Source organism: Eriocheir sinensis, chromosome 25 (genome assembly GCF_024679095.1).
Source record: "Eriocheir sinensis breed Jianghai 21 chromosome 25, ASM2467909v1, whole genome shotgun sequence".
Classification (NCBI taxonomy): domain Eukaryota; kingdom Metazoa; phylum Arthropoda; class Malacostraca; order Decapoda; family Varunidae; genus Eriocheir; species Eriocheir sinensis.
This window is the reverse complement of record NC_066533.1, coordinates 19,766,936-19,784,144: the sequence shown is the minus strand read 5'-3', so window position 1 is coordinate 19,784,144 and position 17,209 is coordinate 19,766,936. Positions and strand designations below refer to the sequence as shown.

Sequence of the window (17,209 nt, the reverse complement as noted above, 5' to 3'; positions counted from 1 at the left end):
AAATATATGATGTAACCGGCCTCAAGAAATATAACAGGAAAACTTTAATTAGGTTACAAGATGATCGAGCGTATATGTGTACGGGAACCCGCGGTAAACTGTATATAGGTATGCCAGATTTTCTTTAATAAGGCCTGCCAGCTATAGGAAGATAAGAAATAAATCAATACAACACTAAGAAAACTGATTACCCAAGGAAGATAGAGGAAACAGAGAATCACAATGACTTAAGATGAAATGAAGATAAGGGAAAGATAAAGATAGGAAGACGAGGAATAGATAGATGAGAAAGGGGAGGGAGAGGAGGAGGAAGAAGAAGAGGAAGACAAGAGGGATAGTATCTTGCAGCACGCTAGACACGCAGACAGCAGGCAGACGTCAAGGCAGGTGAAGGTGCAAGAGACCCGGTTCACTTTATTCATCTTTTTTGAACTTTTTCGACAAACTACGCCACGTGTGAGTATTTCATCAGTTAGAACATAGGCCTAGACATCTCCTGCACATACAGACACTGCCGGTTGGGTTGAATTAAAGCTATAAAGGCTGGAAATAAGGTTAAATATGGGGCCTAGAAGTCAACACTGGTGGAGGTGCCAAAAACGTGATTCACTTAACTTATCATTTTTCAACTTTCCCGACAAACTACGCCACATGTGAGTATTTCATCAGTTAGAACATAGGCCTAGACATTTTCTTCACCTTTAGTCACTATTGGTTGAGGTAAAATAAGGTTACATAAGCGGGAAATAAGGTGTAAATAAAAGGTGGGGTTAATTATAGCAGAAGGTATTGCACCCACATGTACGGCTGTTTGGATGCCTATAAAGTGCCACGTCAGGTGCCAGATGTTAAATACCTCGTGTATGTCTCTAAGGGATGTGAAAGACCATACAGAGGATTAAATAGACTTTGCTCACTAACACCCGCATCCATTCTGCTCATAAAGCCACAGATAATGTGTCAAGGTAATTGGCACCTAAATTGGCTCCTCATGTCCACAGAGCCCGCGTATTCTTAAACAGATGGGCTGTTAATCCCCCTATTTGAAAAGCCTCTCGGTTGCCTATAAGCCTTCCATGGACTTCTGTGATCCTGTTGATAGTTTTTCACGACTTCTGCATCATGAACGAAAGAAAAAAAAACATGAAAGCCCGGTTAATCTTCTGTGTCCTTGGGAAATGACTCGTAGGAGTTGCTTATAGGCATTCCATGGACTGTTCTGTGATCCTGCTGATAGTTTTACACGACTTTTGCACCATGAACGGAAAAACCACACCCATGAAAGCCCGGTTAATCTTCCCTGTGGCCATGGTAATTAAATAGTCGCAATGGGAGGCCACCACAGCCCACATTAAATTGTGCCTTCTCATGCATGGTTGCAACCTTCCCAGAATTGATTAACCGGTGGGAGGACTGCGGTGTAAGGTTCCTACTGACACGTAATCTCATAGGCAAGGTCACATCCAGGTGGAGCCCAGCACCTTGAGACCCCGCGACCGAGTTGGGGTAATTTAATGAATACCTGACATCCACAGGTAAGTATTTCCACCTGTAGAGGCCCTGCAAGCTCTGTTATGTAGTAGAGTATTTGTTAAAGAGTTCTTGCTTATTGTCACTCTTATGGGGGAGGTCGCTCAAGAAGTATATAGATGTAATAATAGTTGTTGATCTCAGTGGTCAGCATCACACCTGTCATTTGAATTAAGGCATATACAGGTGTTTAACCACTTAACCTGGTAGCAGTGATGGGCCAAATTTGTGGCTTTACCGTGTAGCAGCGACGGGCCAGATTTGTGCCATGATTTTAACCCCCCAAAATAGATGATACATAATCTGATCACAAATGCTTTGATATATATTATGAAATGGTTTGTGTGAGGGGTGATTTTTTCTCATTTTTCTCGCTGGGAGGGACCATTAAGAAACATGATCCCCGCTGCTACCGGGTTAATTACTCCTCTTCGCAGGTAAAGACATTCTCTCTCTCTCTCTCTCTCTCTCTCTCTCTCTCTCTCTCTCTCTCTGTCACACACACACACATAGGCTACACACAAAGATTTATATAGATTTACATAGACATTCAGACCACACAGATCCTATATATGATCCAGACCTAAGAGAGAGAGAGAGAGAGAGATGACCACATGTTTGATGAGTACATATATGGCAAGGAGATTACACATGTCTCCTTGATAAGTAACTTTTGTTTTTATCAGGGAGCGTGGTGTCCTGAATTTGTAAAGTTTAGGAACATATGGTTACTGATAAGCAGAGAGAGAGAGAGAGAGAGAGAGAGAGAGAGAGAGAGAGAGAGAGAAACCCCTTGAAAACTTACATTAATTCATGTACAGCAAATTCCTAGTAAACATCCAGAGGAGATTTTTAAGGAGTGTAGCCCCCTCCCCCCCCTCCCCCTCCCTCCCCTTCCCACTGGTTATACTCCACTGAAATAAACTCCCTGCTGGGCCTCTGCGGGGGGTCGTGGAGTGGATTTCACAAGTGTTGGCTCGCCCAGACTCGCTATCGCCAGCTGTGTCTCAATTAATTTATCTCAAGAGTTTTTTTTTTATTTTTTTATTTTTTTATTTATTTTTTTTTTTTTTACAACAAAGGAGGCAGCTCAAGGGCACACACAAAAAGAAAACAATAATAAAAAAAAGCCCGCTACTTGCTGCTCCTTGGCAAATTCATTTAACTTTAGGGCAGTCATCGACCCTTTCATCTCCTTTCCCTCAATCTTCCCTTTCCTTTCTTTCCCCTTTTTTTCTTTTTCTTTCCATCTTAAATTCTTTCCTTTCTTTTCCCTCTTAAAATTTTTCCATCCCCTGTTTTCTTTTCTTTTCCTCTTAAAATTTTTCCTTCCATTTCCTTTCCCTCTTAAATTCCTTCCTTCCCTTTCCTTCCCCTTTTCCTTTTCCTTTTCCTCTTAAATTCTTTCCTTCCCTTCCCTTCCCCTTTCCTTTCCTTTTCCTCTTAAATTCTTTCCTTCCCTTTCCTTCCCCTCTTTCCTTTCCTTTTCCTCTTAAATTCTTTCCTTCCCTTCCCTTCCCCTTTCCTTTCCTTTTCCTCTTAAATTCTTTCCTTCCCTTTCCTTCCTCTCTTCCCTTTCCTTCCCCTCTTAAATTCTTTCCTTCCCTTTCCTTCCTCTCTTCCCTTTCCTTCCCTTTCCTTCCCCTCTTCCCTCTCCTTTCCCTCTTAAATTCTTTCCTTCCCTTTCCTTCCTCTCTTCCCTTTCCTTTCCCTCTCAAATTCTTTCCTTCCCTTTCCTTTCCCTCTTAAATTCTTTCCTTCCCTTTCCTTCCCCTCTTTCCTTTCCTTTTCCTCTTAAATTCTTTCCTTCCCTTCCCTTCCCCTTTCCTTTCCTTTTCCTCTCAAATTCTTTCCTTCCCTTTCCTTCCCCTCTTCCCTCTCCTTTCCCTCTTAAATTCTTTCCTTCCCTTTCCTTCCTCTCTTCCTTTTCCTTTCCCTCTCAAATTCTTTCCTTCCCTTTCCTTCCCCTCTTCCCTTTCCTTTCCCTCTTAAATTCTTTCCTTCCCTTTCCTTTCTCTCTTCCCTTTCCTCTCCCTCTTAAATTCTTTCCTTCCCTTTCCTTTCCCTCTTCCCTTTCCTTTCCCTCTTAAATTCTTTCCTTCCCTTTCCTTCCCCTCTTCCCTCTCCTTTCCCTCTTAAATTCTTTCCTTCCCTTTCCTTCCCCTCTTCCCTTTCCTTTCCCTCTTAAATTCTTTCCTTCCCTTTCCTTCCCCTCTTCCCTTTCCTTCCCCTCTTCCCTCTCCTTTCCCTCTTCCCTCTCCTTTCCCTCTTAAATTCTTTCCTTCCCTTTCCTTCACCTCTTACCTTACCTTCCCTCTTCCTCTCCTTTCCTCTTAAATTCTTTCCTTCCTTTCCTTCCCTCTTCCTTTCCTTTCCCTCTTAAATTCTTTCCTTCCCTTTCCTTCCCCTCTTCCCTTTCCTTCCTCTCTTCCCTTTCCTTTCCCTCTTAAATTCTTTCCTTCCCTTTCCTTCCCCTCTTAAATTCTTTCCTTCCTTTCCTTCCCTCTTCCCTTTCCTTTCCTCTCTCAAATTCTTTCCTTCCTTTCCTTCCCCTCTTCCCTTTCCTTTCCCTCTCAAATTCTTTCCTTCCCTTTCCTTCCCCTCTTCCCTTTCCTTTCCCTCTTAAATTCTTTCCTTCCCTTTCCTTCCCCTCTTCCCTTTCCTTTCCCTCTCAAATTCTTTCCTTCCCTTTCCTTCCCCTCTTCCCTTTCCTTTCCCTCTTAAATTCTTTCCTTCCCTTTCCTTCCTCTCTTTCCTTTTCCTCTTAAATTCTTTCCTTCCCTTTCCTTCCCCTCTTCCCTTTCCTTTCCCTCTTAAATTCTTTCCTCCCCCTTTTTTTCTTACAGAGGCTTAGAGAGGCAGGAACCACAGTGATCAAATAATCAGTAAATCATAATGACCTACGAAGTAAATACAAATAATAAGAAGAGCAAAAGGCATTTACTGAAAACTTTACTGAAAACTGAAAATTAATTACCGACATGCAGATTTTTATGTATATGAATCAATTTGCTTTTCTTTCTTCAGACCAGTGAGCAACATGGCTGAGAAACTTGGCTTCCAGAAGAAATACAAGCTGATTTTACTGTTTAGAGACTTATGATCAATGACCTTGGGAGGATATATATATGAATTAATTTATTTCCTTTCCCCTTCAGACCAACGAGCAACATGGCTGAGAAACTTGGCTTCCAGAAGAAATACAAGCTGATTTTACTGTTTAGAGACTTATGATCAATGACCTTGGGAGGATATATATATGAATTAATTTATTTCCTTTCCCCTTCAGACCAACGAGCAACATGGCTGAGAAACTTGGCTACCAGAAGAATGACGTGACCTTCTCCACGCGCGCCATCCATGAAGGCAATGAACCGGAGCAGTGGCGCCACATGGCTGTGGTGCCGCCCATCTCAATGTCCACCACCTTCAAGCAGGACGGCCCGGGGGACTTCAGGGTGAGCAGGCACTTGGCAGGCTGACCTTTGTTGAACATCCATCAAGGGACACTGTTCATGCCGCTGGAAAGAGAACTGCAAAGTCTAGATGTCTACACAGTATATGAAATGTTAGCTATATGGAGTGTGGTTAAGAGTAAAGGGATTTCTCTCCTGATGATCTACACTTGTTTTCAGTTTTATGAGTACGGCCGCTCAGGGAACCCAACCAGAGACTGCCTTGAGAAGTGCCTGGCCTCCATAGAAAATGCCAAGTTTGGTGAGTTAATAGTTTTCATACGTAAACCAGGATGAAGGGGTGAAGATGCTGGTTAACTCTTGTATAAGGGATTTGGGTCAAGTAGGGATGAAGGAATGAAGATGCTGGTTAATCTTGCATAAAGGATTTGGACAGTATAGGGATGAGCATGAGTACAGTGTAGTTATTGTAGATATTTGACCTTTACTCCTCTTTCTAGGTCTTTCATTTGCCTCTGGTCTGGCTGCCACCACCACCATCACCCACCTCCTGTCATCCGGCGACCACATAGTGTCCATGGATGACCTCTACGGTGGCACCAACAGATATTTCCGCAACATTGCATCTCGGTGAGGATGGTCCCTTGGCCCTGCCCTGTGGCTTACTTCCTTATATTTATTTAATTCAGAATTGGGTGAAGATGCACACACATATTATTTTTTCTCTTTCTCTCTGTGTCTCTGTCTGTCTCTCTCTCTTTCCTCCTCTTTATTTCTATCTGTTTTCCTTTCTTTTTTCCTCCACTCTTCCTAATCGTTCTTTTTCTTTCTCCTCTGTCTTTATTTATTTGTTTACTTATCCTGTCTCTCTCTCTCTCTCTCTCTCTCTCCCTCACTCTCTCCTTTCCTCTCTTTCTGCCCCTTCCCATGTTGCCACCTATTCCAGGATGCCACGTTTCAGGATGGGGATATAGTTAGACTTTGTGGATGCAGTGTTAAGAAATGCTAACTTCTGAAATTTGGTGAAGGTGGACACAGTTTACACTCTCTCACTGCTCCCTTCCTCTTTTCTTAACTCTTTGTCTTGGAACCACATGTTTATTGAGGCCACGTTTCAGAATGGGTATACAGTTAGACTTCGAGGATGCCGTGTTAAGAAATGCAAACTTTTCACTCTCCCTCTCTCTCTGCCCCTTCCCTCCTTACCACACATTCATGGATACCACTTTTCAGAATGGGTATACAGTTAGACTTTGTGGATGCCATGTTAAACTTTTCACTCTCCCTCTCTCTCCCTGCCCCTTCCCTTCTTACCACACATTCATGGATGCCACTTTTCAGGATGGGTATACTGTTTGACTTTGTGGATGCCATGTTAAGTAATGCAAACTTTTCACTCTCCCTCTCTCTTCCTGCCCCTTCCCTTCTTACCACACATTCATGGATACCACTTTTCAGAATGGGTATACAGTTAGACTTTGTGGATACCATGTTAAGTAATGCAAACTTTTCACTCTCCCTCTCTCTCTCCCTGCCCCTTCCCTTCTTACCACACATTCATGGATGCCACTTTTCAGGATGGGTATTGAGTTAGACTTCGTTGACGCCGTAGACCCCAAGAACGTCCAGAATGCCATGAAGCCCAACACCAAGATGGTCTGGATCGAGACACCCACTAACCCCACCTTGAAGGTCGTGGACATTGCCGCTGTGGCCGCCATCGTCAAGAAGCATGGCTGTTCCTTCCTGGTAGTGGACAACACCTTCATGTCGCCCTACTTCCAGCGGCCCCTCGACCTCGGTGCTGACCTTGTAATGTCCTCAATCACGAAGTACATCAATGGCCACACGGATGTCATCATGGGTTGCGTCTGTACCAGCAGGTGAAGCATAGTGACCTAAGTTTATGTTTTCTTAATTACTTATTGGTATTGCCTTAATTTTTCTTATGTATTTCAAGGGATATGTTTGCCAGTGTATTGTGGTGTCTCTGTAATGTGTTTTGTTTGGAGAAATATGAAATTTTCTCTCAGCATAGAGGAATGTTTCAATTTTCTCTCATGTGGAATACTTCTTTACTGATTGTTAATTATTCCCAAAGTATTATCACCTCCCCAAGTGCCCTCAAATGCCACCATGACTCCTGCACTCTCCTCTCTTTTGGCCATTTTTCTAACCATTTTCTATGGGGGCAGTGATTAGCAGGCTTTTTTATTCTCAATATTATTTTTTTCTTTTGAGTTGTTTCCTTTGCTGTAAAAAAACAAATAAAGTGTGTCCCTGGTCAGGCAATGTTCTCCGTCCACAGGGAAGACCTGCATGAGAGGCTACGCTTCCTCCAGAACGCCATAGGCCCCGTCCCATCCCCCTTTGACTGCTTCCTGGTGAACCGCTCCATCAAGACGCTGGCACTGAGGATGGAGAAGCACATGGAGAACGGCCTTGCAGTGGCCAAGTTCCTGGAGAGCCACCCGTGTGTTGAGAAGGTCATCCACCCTGGCCTGCCCTCACACCCACAGCATGAGGTGAAGATATGAGATGTATTTACTTGTTTGTGGTTTCCAGGGCCTGATCTGAGCTGGGATAGTCCTGCCTCCTTGTCTATATTTGTCCAAGCCCTCCTTCATTTGCTTTCCACTCCCTGCCCCCACAATCTAATGCTAATCACTGCCCCTATAAAAGAGTCCATGATTGAGTGGTCAAAATGAGAGGTCAGTCAATTTCAATCTTAACATATTTTGTTCCCTCAGCTGTTCAAGAGGCAGTGCTTCGGCCACTCGGGAATGCTCAGCTTCTACATCAAGGGCAACAACCTGGAGGCGTCCAAGAAGTTCTTCAAGCAGCTCAAGGTGTTCACGCTGGCCGAGAGTCTGGGAGGATACGAGAGTCTGTGTGAGCTGCCGTAAGTATCTGGAGTAGGGAAAGTTATCACAGTTCACCCAAGACAAGTACACTTTAAATGCTGCCTATAGTGCAAGTAGTCTGTCTTGAGGGGCCTCTTAGACAACCCCATCCTGTTTGTGTGCAGGTGAATTTTATTTATAGTGGCTTAACCCGTCTGCTGTGATTGATACTGATTTGACTTCTTGTAGCCTTATAACATATAGTCCCAGGTCTTTCTCTGCCTCTGTGGTGGATAGTGGAGTGTTTCCCATGTGGTACTGGTATGATGGATATCCCCTCCCAAGGTGTATGGCTTTACATTTTTCTTCATTAAATTGTAACAGCCACTTTTTGTTCCATTCCTGTAGCTTGGTGAGGTCTTCTTGTAGGAAATCCACAGTCAAGGGGTTAATACGACAATTCTTCTACACACACAAATTCATAACTGTTGTTCCATGATTAACTTACAGTTGCCTTGTTTTACAGGTCGGTGATGACACACGCATCCGTACCCAAGGAGATGCGTGACCAGTTGGGCATCACAGACGGGCTTATCCGAGTTTCCTGTGGCCTGGAGAGTGCTGAGGATCTCATCAAGGATCTCGACCAGGCACTCAGGGCTGTGGTGCGTTATTTTTCATCTTAGTTCACAGTGGCATTGAACTGGTAGCCTTTAACCCGGTAGCAGCGACTGGCTAAATTTGTGGCTCTACCGTGTACCAACGACGGGCCAAATTTTTGCCATGATATAAACCCCCAAAATAGATGATGCATAAACTGATCACAAATGCGTTGATATATATTATGAAATTGTTCATGTGAATGATGATTTTTTCTCATCAATTCGCTTAGAGGGACCCTTATAAGAAACATGATCCCGCAGCTACTGGGTTAAACACATATCTTGTCATCTGATGTATCATAGCCTAATGCCTGTAAACACCATCCACATTACATTTTCTTCATAGTTCACAGTGGTATTAACTAGCAGGGTTTAAACACAAATCCTGTCATCTTATGTATTATAGCCAAATGCCTGCAGACACTAATTCACATTACATTTTCTTCTTAGTTCACATTGGTATTGAACTAGTAGGGTATAAACACAAATCCTGTCATCTAAAGTATTATAGCCAAATGCCTGCAGACACTTATTCACATTACATTTTCTTCTTAGTTCACAGTGGTATTGAACTAGTAGGGTTTAAACACATATCCTGTCATCTAATGTATTATAGACAAATGCCTGCAGACACTTATTCACATTACATTTTCTTCTTAGTTCACAGTGGTATTGAACTAGTAGGGTTTAAACACATATCCCTGTCATCTAATGTATTATAGACAAATGCCTGCACACACCAATCCACATTACATTTCTTTCAGGTCTCGGTCTAGCCAGCTGGGCCTTTGGTGGGGCAATGGGCACGCAGCAGCTGAGGGCAAGTCTGTTGGGAGGTGTATTCAAGGTACTGGCACTGGTTAGTTGGTTTGCACATGAGGCTAAAGGTTCACTTGTTAATGACAGAAAGTTACCTGTTATGTTTGTTGTAGTTAGGTTGGGAATGAGAAATGGCTGGGCTCAAGGTTCTGGCAGTGGAGTTTGCAATCCACTCTGGGTGTCTGCCTAATTTTTTAATCTTTGGTAAGGGTAGAGAAGAGCACACATGTTATAGCACTGTTTTGCCTGCATGTAGAAGTAACAGTAGGTGGTGGGTAAGGTCTTGTATTGTCGATTTAGATATCTGGTTTTGGATGTCTGCCACATTTTTAATCTTTGGTAAGGGTAGAGAAGAGCACGCATGTTATAGCACTGTTTTGTCTGCATGAAGAAGTAACAGTAGGTGGTGAGTAAGGTCTCGTATTGTTGAAGTAGATATATAAGGTATTACTACAAAAATTTAGGGTTGTGGTTCAGTATTACATCATCCAATGTCTTATCCACTTAGGAATTATTTATATATGCAAGACTATAAGAATTTAAGAGATGGTGAAGTATCATGGGTAGGCAGTGGCTGAGTGGTAGCATGCTGGGCCCACATTCACCACATGATGGACGACGCAAGTTCGAATCTCCACGCTACCACCTGGGATTTTTCAGTCACCGCTGAGTGTCTTAAAACTACCCACATGCTGTCCTGAAGACCATCCATCAACCATTCTAGAGGAAACTGTCCAAGTGAATCAAGAAGGAGTTCCGGGGGGCAGCATGAGCCAAGAGAAGATGGCGCCACTATAAACACTTCCTTGCGCCATGACGGGCTGGAGTCGAATACCATCCAGGCCCCTCAAGCAAGCTTACCGGCACTATAGGCATAGGCTTAAAAAAAATAAAATCAATAAATAACAGTGAAACATGTATACTCAGGTCTGCTAAGAATACATTATCTTCCCTGCCTTACTGTACATTGTCCTTCCAAGTATGTAAAGTATTAGAACTATAACTGAATAGTTCACGAGTATTATCCTTCCCCAGCACCTGTTACCTGTGCCCCAAGATTACTGACCTGATGGCATGTCTGTGTGTATTAACCTGGTAGCAGCGACAGGCCAAATTTGTGGCTTTACCATGTAGCAGTGACGGGCCAAATTTGTGCCATGAAATAAACCCCAAAAATAGATGATACATAAACTGATCACAAATGTTTTGATATATATTATGAAATGGTTTGTGTGTGATGATTTTTTATCATTTTTCTTGCTTAGAGGGACCATTAAGAAACATGATCCCCACTGCTACCGGGTTAAGCAATGGTTCTCTTTTATGATTGGGTGTTGAGGTTAAATGTGTGTGTGTGTGCCCAGGGCTGTTGACATCCTCACCAGAAAAGTAATTCCGTGATTCAAGATTTTAATACCTTTTCATGGTGAGAATTAGACATGTAATGGAATGACCTGAATGTGTGATTTATACCTGAAGGGCAGCCAGGGTTTCTGTAATCCTTTTATGTAATGTGCAAACACCAGAAATATTTCATAATTAAGACTGAAGAGAACGTAAGAAAGCAAGGAGTCTGCAAGAGGCCAGTAGGTCTATACAAGGTAGCTCCTGTGAACCTAACATCGCTGTCCATGAATTTCTCTAATCTATTTTTTTATGTGATTATTGTATTGGCACTTGCAATGCTGGATACATTTGATTTGGTTCACTGAAATATATTTAAATCAAGAAGCATTACTTTTGTATTGGAAGGGATTGCCTGCTGGGAACGAATGAGTTCCTCTTGTAGGATGTTTTATTTAGCTGCTATTCACAAACTGCCAAACAGAAAAGTTAATAATTAGTGGAGTGTAAGTCCTCTCAGTATTACACTATGATTTGTTTTATATTGCTGTTTTAACATTGGTTTTAATTATTTAAAGACTACCAGGTGAACTATTAAACAAACAACATGTGGCCTTAACAACCTCACTCAGGGCTGTTGACCTATTTCAGACCCAAAAATGTACTACCCACACATAGCGACATTGACCTATTTCAGACCCAAAAATGTACTACCCACACATAGCGACATTGACCTATTTCAGACCCAAAAATGTACTACCCACACACAGCAACACTGACCTATTTCAGACCCAAAAATGTACTACCCACACACAGCAACACTGACCTATTTCAGACCCAAATATGTACTACCCACACACAGCGACATTGACCTATTTCAGACCCCCAAAATGTATTACCCACACACATAGTGACATTCATTTATTATTGGTGTTAAAATTGTTGATTATTGATAGTTTTTATGTGAGAGTTATGCGTAATAAACAGCCATCACCAAGTCTTGTTTTTGCAGACATAACTGCAGAAAAAACTGTCAGCTGAGACAAGGCTGGCTGTGCCCTCAGTGCCATCTTTCTTGTGCCATGGTCATAAGGCTTATGAATTAAAAAAATGATCAAACTGTTGCCTTTTATTTATAGAACATAATGGTTAAAAGACAGAAAGCTAGGACATAGAGGCCATCATGGCTGCACATTGTTGTTCCTGCATGGCTCTGCCTGCATCCATAACTTCCTTATGACCACAGCTGCACAGCATCCATAACTTCCTTATGACCACAGCAGCACAGCATCTCTAACTTCCTTATGACCACAGCACCCCAACATCCATAACTTGTAACTTCCTTATGAGAGAGAGAGAGAGAGAGAGATGCAATTATAATACAATTAGCATAATAAATTCATAGGACCCCAAACCGAGCTAGGTTCAAAATGCCCCCGCGGATTCATCGTCTGGCACGGTAACGCGCTATTTGACAATTGTTAGACAATTTCCTTTAATGTAAGTAAGGCTATATACATTAAACAACCATAATAGCAGAAATAAGTCTCCTGGAGGGCCGTTAATAGATTTTCGCACTCAGAACATTGCAATTGTCGGTTCTAGTTGACAGCAATGGCTAGATATAATATTCTTTAACATAACTAAAGATACATTCATTGAATAAACACAGTACAATCTATAATAGCAGTGATAAGTCCCCCTGAATGGCAAACACCGGTACCAGATTGTCGTACTCAGAACGTATTTATTTATCCTGCCCAAAAACTAACTTAACCCCCAAAGAAATCACGGTATTCAATCTAACTTGCCATATAAGACTTAATAATCAATATTCTATACAAGGGGAAAGAATAAATTGTTTGTTCGACTCGTTGCACATTACAGGTCAAAGGAAGAAGAAGAAGAAGAGGAAGGCGGGACAGCAACATTGCTAGAATGTCGTACTCAGCATTTCTTTCCTTATTTCAGACCAAAAAACTGCCGTACCCACACAGATAACAGCATTCATTTATATTTCACGTCAAATTCATTAATTCTTGATAGTTTACATGCGAGAATTATACGTAATAAGCCGGTAAATAAGATGTGCTGAGTACGATATTGTGTCAAGGCTTAGCAGGAGGTAAACAAACAAGGCTCGGATGGTGGCCACGCTGCCGCCTCCTATATATTAACTTCTGTGGCCACGGGAAGGTAAATAATGGCGGTGATATTAAGTCAGGGAACCGGGGATGCTGTGGTCTTAAGGAAGTTAGAGATGCTGTGGTCATAAGGAAGTTTGGGATGCTTTGGTCATAAGGAAGTTTGGGATGCTGGAAGGAGAGAGATAAGCTGGGATGTTGTGGTCATAAGGAAGTTAGGGATACTGGAATGCTGAGGTCATAAGGAAGTTAGGGATGCTGGGGTCACAAGGAAGTTAGGGGAGCTGTACCCTTTACTGAAAAAAAAAATTAAATTCTAATTCCTCACTTCCTTCGGCAGTGTTAAAAAAATGAATAACCGCAGCCTTCAAGAGCTCCTGCAGCAGGCGGAGCAGCTGGCCAGCAACCTCAGCGGCGGCGGGGAACTGCCTCGCGTGGACCGCTCCCTGCAGCAGATCCTCCACACGGGCCAGCAGCTGTGGTCCAGAGCCTCGGCCCAGGCGTCCACGGCCAACGATGCCCAAGCGTGAGTACTGCTTTTGCCTTCTTCAGTACTTAGGGGGCTGGTTACGCCATGGGAACACAGCCTCTATAGTCCATGTTCGCAACCCCTCCGCTGCGACTAGCTCAGATTTCCCCTTCATTACACTGCCTATGACGTGACCCTTTGTAAGAGGAGAGTATTGCAACACCTCTCCACCTGAAATTGACCTCTCTTTTGGCTACTTTTCTTTACTCTCTTTAACCCGTCCGCTGCAAATTTCATGGATTTCTCCTTCCCTGGTAGCCTGGTAACATAGAGTCCCAGATCTTTCTCTGCCTCTGTGGTGGATAGTGGAGTGTTTCCCATGTTGTACTGGTGTGCTGGATATCCCTTCACTGGTAGCCTGGTAACATTATAGTCCCATATCTTTCTCTGCCTCTGTGGTGGATAGTGGAGTGTTTCCCATGTGGTATTGGTGTGCTGGATATCCCTTCACTGGTAGCCTGGTAACATAGTCCCATGTATTTCTCTGGCTCTGTGGTGAATAATGGAGTGTTTCCCATGTGGTATTGGTGTTCTGAATTTCCCCTCCCAAGGTGCAGGACTTTACATTTTTCTTCATTGAATTATAGCAGCCACTTTTCGTTCCGTTCCTGTAGCTTGGTGAAGTCTTCTTGTAGCAAATCCACAGTCAAGGGGTTAAACATCTCGGCACCTTTGTTTGGAAAGCCTCTCATTTAAGTCGTTGGGATTTCAATGGACTGTTTGTCGAATGCAGTGACGCCTCCTAGCTCGGGGAATGTTGCTTAGTCACCGTAGATCTCGTAATTGTGACCAAATTAATGCGTGTCATCCTTGAGGAATTGAAAATGAGTGTTGGTTCAATAGGAGAGTATTTAGACACATCACCTTAATTTGACCTCTCCTGACCTCTCATTCTCTTTTTCGAAATGAAGAAAAAACTAAACTAGATGGAGCTGTTGCATTAGAAAAAGGAAACTGTCAAATCAGTTATACATATTCCTGATGCTATATTGCACACACAGGTTATATAATGTAAACTTGCAGGAGCTCATGTCCGCTCAGGTCATAGATAAAACTAGATGTAACTCTTGCATTAAGAAAAGGAAATACCAAATACTAAATCACTTGTATTCCTGAGGCACTATTGCACACACAAGTTATATACTGTAATGTAAACTTGCAGGAGCTCACGTCCACTCAGGTCATAGATAAAACTAGATGTAGCTCTTGCATTAGGAAAAGGAAATACCAAATACCAAATCAGTTATATTCCTGAGGCACTATTGCACACACGAGTTATGTACTGTAATGTAAACTTGCAGGAGCTCACATACTCTCAGGTCATAGATAAAACTAGATGTAACTCTTGCATTAGGAAAAGGAAATACCAAATACCAAATCAGTTATATATATTCCTGAGGCTGTATTGCACAAACGACTAATATAATGTAAACTTGCAGGAGCTCATGTTCACCCAGGCTTTTGTTTTCATAGACTGTGAGGGAGAGGAACTAACAGTGAGAAGTCAGAATGAGAATGGAAGTAAGAGAGAGAGAGAAAATAAGGAAGGGAAGAAAGAAAGAAGATTGGAAAGGACGTAGAGAGAGAGAGAGAGAGAGAGAGGGGATTGTCAATACACATGTCCCTGCATTCTGGGTCACACTTTGTTAAGAGAGAGAGAGAGGGGATTGTCAATACACATGTCCCTGCATTGCCAATATACATGTCCCTGCATTTTGAGTCACACTTTGTTGAGAGAGTTGTCAATACATGTCCCTGCATTCTGGATCACATTTTGTTGAGAGAGAGGTGTATATGTTTACCGCACACACACACACACACACACACACACACACACACACACACACACACACACACACACACACACACACACTACCTACCTCCTGTGGCCCTTTTTTTATATATAAGTTTTTAAGAATATAAGAAGAAGAAATGTCAGAATTGTTGTGGTTTTATGAGGTATGTGAATGTTCCGTGTGTGTGTATTTTTTTTACCTAGTTGTAACATATGGGAAAAGAGCTACGTGTGTGTGTGTGTGTCTCTCTCTCTCTCTCTCTCTCTCTTTTTTATTTAAACAAAAGCACGTAGATGAAATCCTATTAGTAGGGCATAGGATGACACAAGCTAAAGGAGCCCTCTTCCATTAGATACCTCTCCACCCGAAATTGACCTTTTTTGGCTATTCTTTACTTTTATCTTTTATAGGAGCGGCGAGTATCGGTCTTTTTTTTTTTTGTACTCCCTTCCCTTCCCATCTCTCTCTCTCTCTCTCTCTCTCTCTCTGACATTATTTATTATCCATTTTTTTTTCTCCAATGTTTTCCTTGTTTATTTTTTTTAATCCGATTTTCTTCTTTTTTCTTTATTTTCTTCCACGTTTATTCTCTCTCTCTCTCTCTCTCTCTCTCTCTCTCTCTCTCTCTCTTTTCTATCGCAATTTGTATAGTTATCCCTGGAGCGAACATATGGTCTAGATAGGACGAACTTTATGCCCCTATTATCACGTGTTATCTCTTACTTATCAAACGGTAGACAGGCAGACAGACATCACCCGGCAGCACTATTGTTGTCATGGGCGGGGGTGGCAGCAGCATTACCAGACTGACTTGACTGACTGACGTATTTAACTAAACCTAACCTAATAATCGCATACATTGGTTTATTAAGGCCAAAATTGTCATACCCATAGAAATAAAACTATAGAATTACACCCGTTAAGAAGTTCAGAGGAGCAGTCACTCAGAGAGAGAGAGAGAGAGAGAGAGAGAGAGAGAGAGGGAGAGACCGACCGACCGACCGACCAACCTCACGTGTTCCATCAGTCCTTCCTTACGAACTATACTGAAAAAAAAAGAGAAAAAAAAAGTAAGCCTAGAGAATTCATAGGCCTTAGAGAGAGAGAGAGAGAGAGAGAGACCAACCTCACGTGTTCTATCAGTCCTTCCTTACGACCATACTGAAAAAAAGAGAAAAAAAGTAAGCCTAGAGATTTCATAGGCCTTAGAGAGAGAGAGAGAGAGGAGGAGGAGGAAGAACCCGTTTGGAGAGAGGAGGAAAAGATCTTCAATAATGCACAGACTTGGAACCTTGTAGAGACCAGTTTTTGTTGTGTGTGTGTGTGTGTGTGTGTGTGTGTGTGTGTGTGTAAGGGTAGGAGAAAAGAAAGGAAAGGAAGGAGAAGTGTGCGTGTGTGTGTTTGTTTGTGTGTGCATGTGTGTGTCCAACCCCCACATACTTTTGCCTATTCACACACACACACACACACACACAAACAAACAAAATTCTTCTCTTCCTTCTCTTCTTTTCCTCCTCCTCCTCCTCCTCCTCTTGCAGTCTCCTTATGTTCTTATGTTCTTTTTTTCGTTCTTTTTTTTTCTTCTTCTTCTTCTTCTTCTTTTCATTATTTTCTTCTCTTTCTCCTCATTCTTCTTTCTGTTTTCGTCCTCCTCGTCCTCCTCCTCCTCCTCATTGGCCAATCTCTACTTTTATGTTTAAAGTTTAAAAGAAGCAAAAAATATTGGACACGTTTTCCTGTGTGAGATAAGTATACACGCTCTCTCTCTCTCTCTCTCTCTCTCTCTCTCTCTCTCTCTCTCTCTCATTTTCTTTCTTTTTCTCTTTTTTTTTGCTTTTTATCGATAACTTAACTAAGTTGACAACACAATTCTCTCTCTCTCTCTCTCTCTCTCTCTCTCTCTCTCTCTCTCTCTCTCTCTCTCTCTCTCTCTCTCTCTCTCTCTCTCTCTCTCTCTCTCTCTCTCTCTCTCTCTTCTTTCTACGTCATTCCGCTTGTGTCAGAGAGAGAGAGCACTCTGTCCTCGGTCATTGAACTTTATGGCGCAGCAGAAAGGTCAGAGAGAGAGAGAGAGAGAGAGAGAGAGAGAGAGAGAGAGAGAGATTGGTATTTTTACTCATTCCCTT

At 42.4% G+C, this 17,209-nt stretch overlaps 2 protein-coding genes and 1 long non-coding RNA gene across 4 annotated transcripts in view; 2 read left to right on the top strand and 1 right to left on the bottom strand.

The window, feature by feature from the left end:
- Positions 1–295: 295 nt before the first annotated feature.
- LOC127003586 (cystathionine gamma-lyase-like) lies at positions 296–10,165 on the top strand. 2 transcript variants are annotated; one of them, XM_050870495.1, is made up of 9 exons: positions 296–456; positions 4,820–4,988; positions 5,166–5,247; positions 5,447–5,576; positions 6,524–6,829; positions 7,255–7,471; positions 7,697–7,848; positions 8,316–8,454; positions 9,216–10,165. In XM_050870495.1, exons 2-9 carry the CDS (start codon positions 4,833–4,835, stop codon positions 9,225–9,227), a joined length of 1,194 nt encoding a protein of 397 aa, XP_050726452.1. In that variant the 5' UTR covers positions 296–456; positions 4,820–4,832; the 3' UTR covers positions 9,228–10,165. The 2 variants fall into 2 exon arrangements, with proteins under 2 accessions (XP_050726452.1, XP_050726453.1); XM_050870496.1 differs by lacking the exon at positions 296–456 and adding an exon at positions 1,386–1,535.
- LOC127003588 (uncharacterized) lies at positions 9,574–11,589 on the bottom strand. The gene is made up of 2 exons (XR_007757157.1): positions 11,441–11,589; positions 9,574–11,394 (listed from the first exon to the last, which is right to left on the bottom strand). It is a non-coding gene; the product is annotated as an uncharacterized LOC127003588 (long non-coding RNA).
- Positions 11,590–12,660: 1,071 nt separating this feature from the next.
- The window catches only part of LOC127003585 (nuclear pore complex protein Nup93-like), a 36,601-nt gene continuing 32,052 nt past the window's right edge, over positions 12,661–17,209 (top strand). Inside the window, exons 1-2 of the mRNA XM_050870494.1 lie at positions 12,661–12,810; positions 13,099–13,284. Coding sequence (XP_050726451.1) covers positions 13,109–13,284 — 176 coding nt within the window. The 5' untranslated portion in view covers positions 12,661–12,810; positions 13,099–13,108. The remainder of the gene's footprint in view (positions 12,811–13,098; positions 13,285–17,209) is intronic.

What these genes read in the sequence shown, in the direction of transcription:
- LOC127003586 (XM_050870495.1), top strand. Translation starts at nt 4,833, where the DNA reads ATGGCTGAGAAACTTGGCTACCAGAAGAATGACGTGACCTTCTCCACG. An exon ending in TTCCGCAACATTGCATCTCG is followed by an intron (nt 5,577 to 6,523) that starts GTGAGGATGGTC and finishes GCCACTTTTCAG; the next exon opens with GATGGGTATTGAGTTAGACT. An exon ending in GAGAGTCTGTGTGAGCTGCC is followed by an intron (nt 7,849 to 8,315) that starts GTAAGTATCTGG and finishes CTTGTTTTACAG; the next exon opens with GTCGGTGATGACACACGCAT.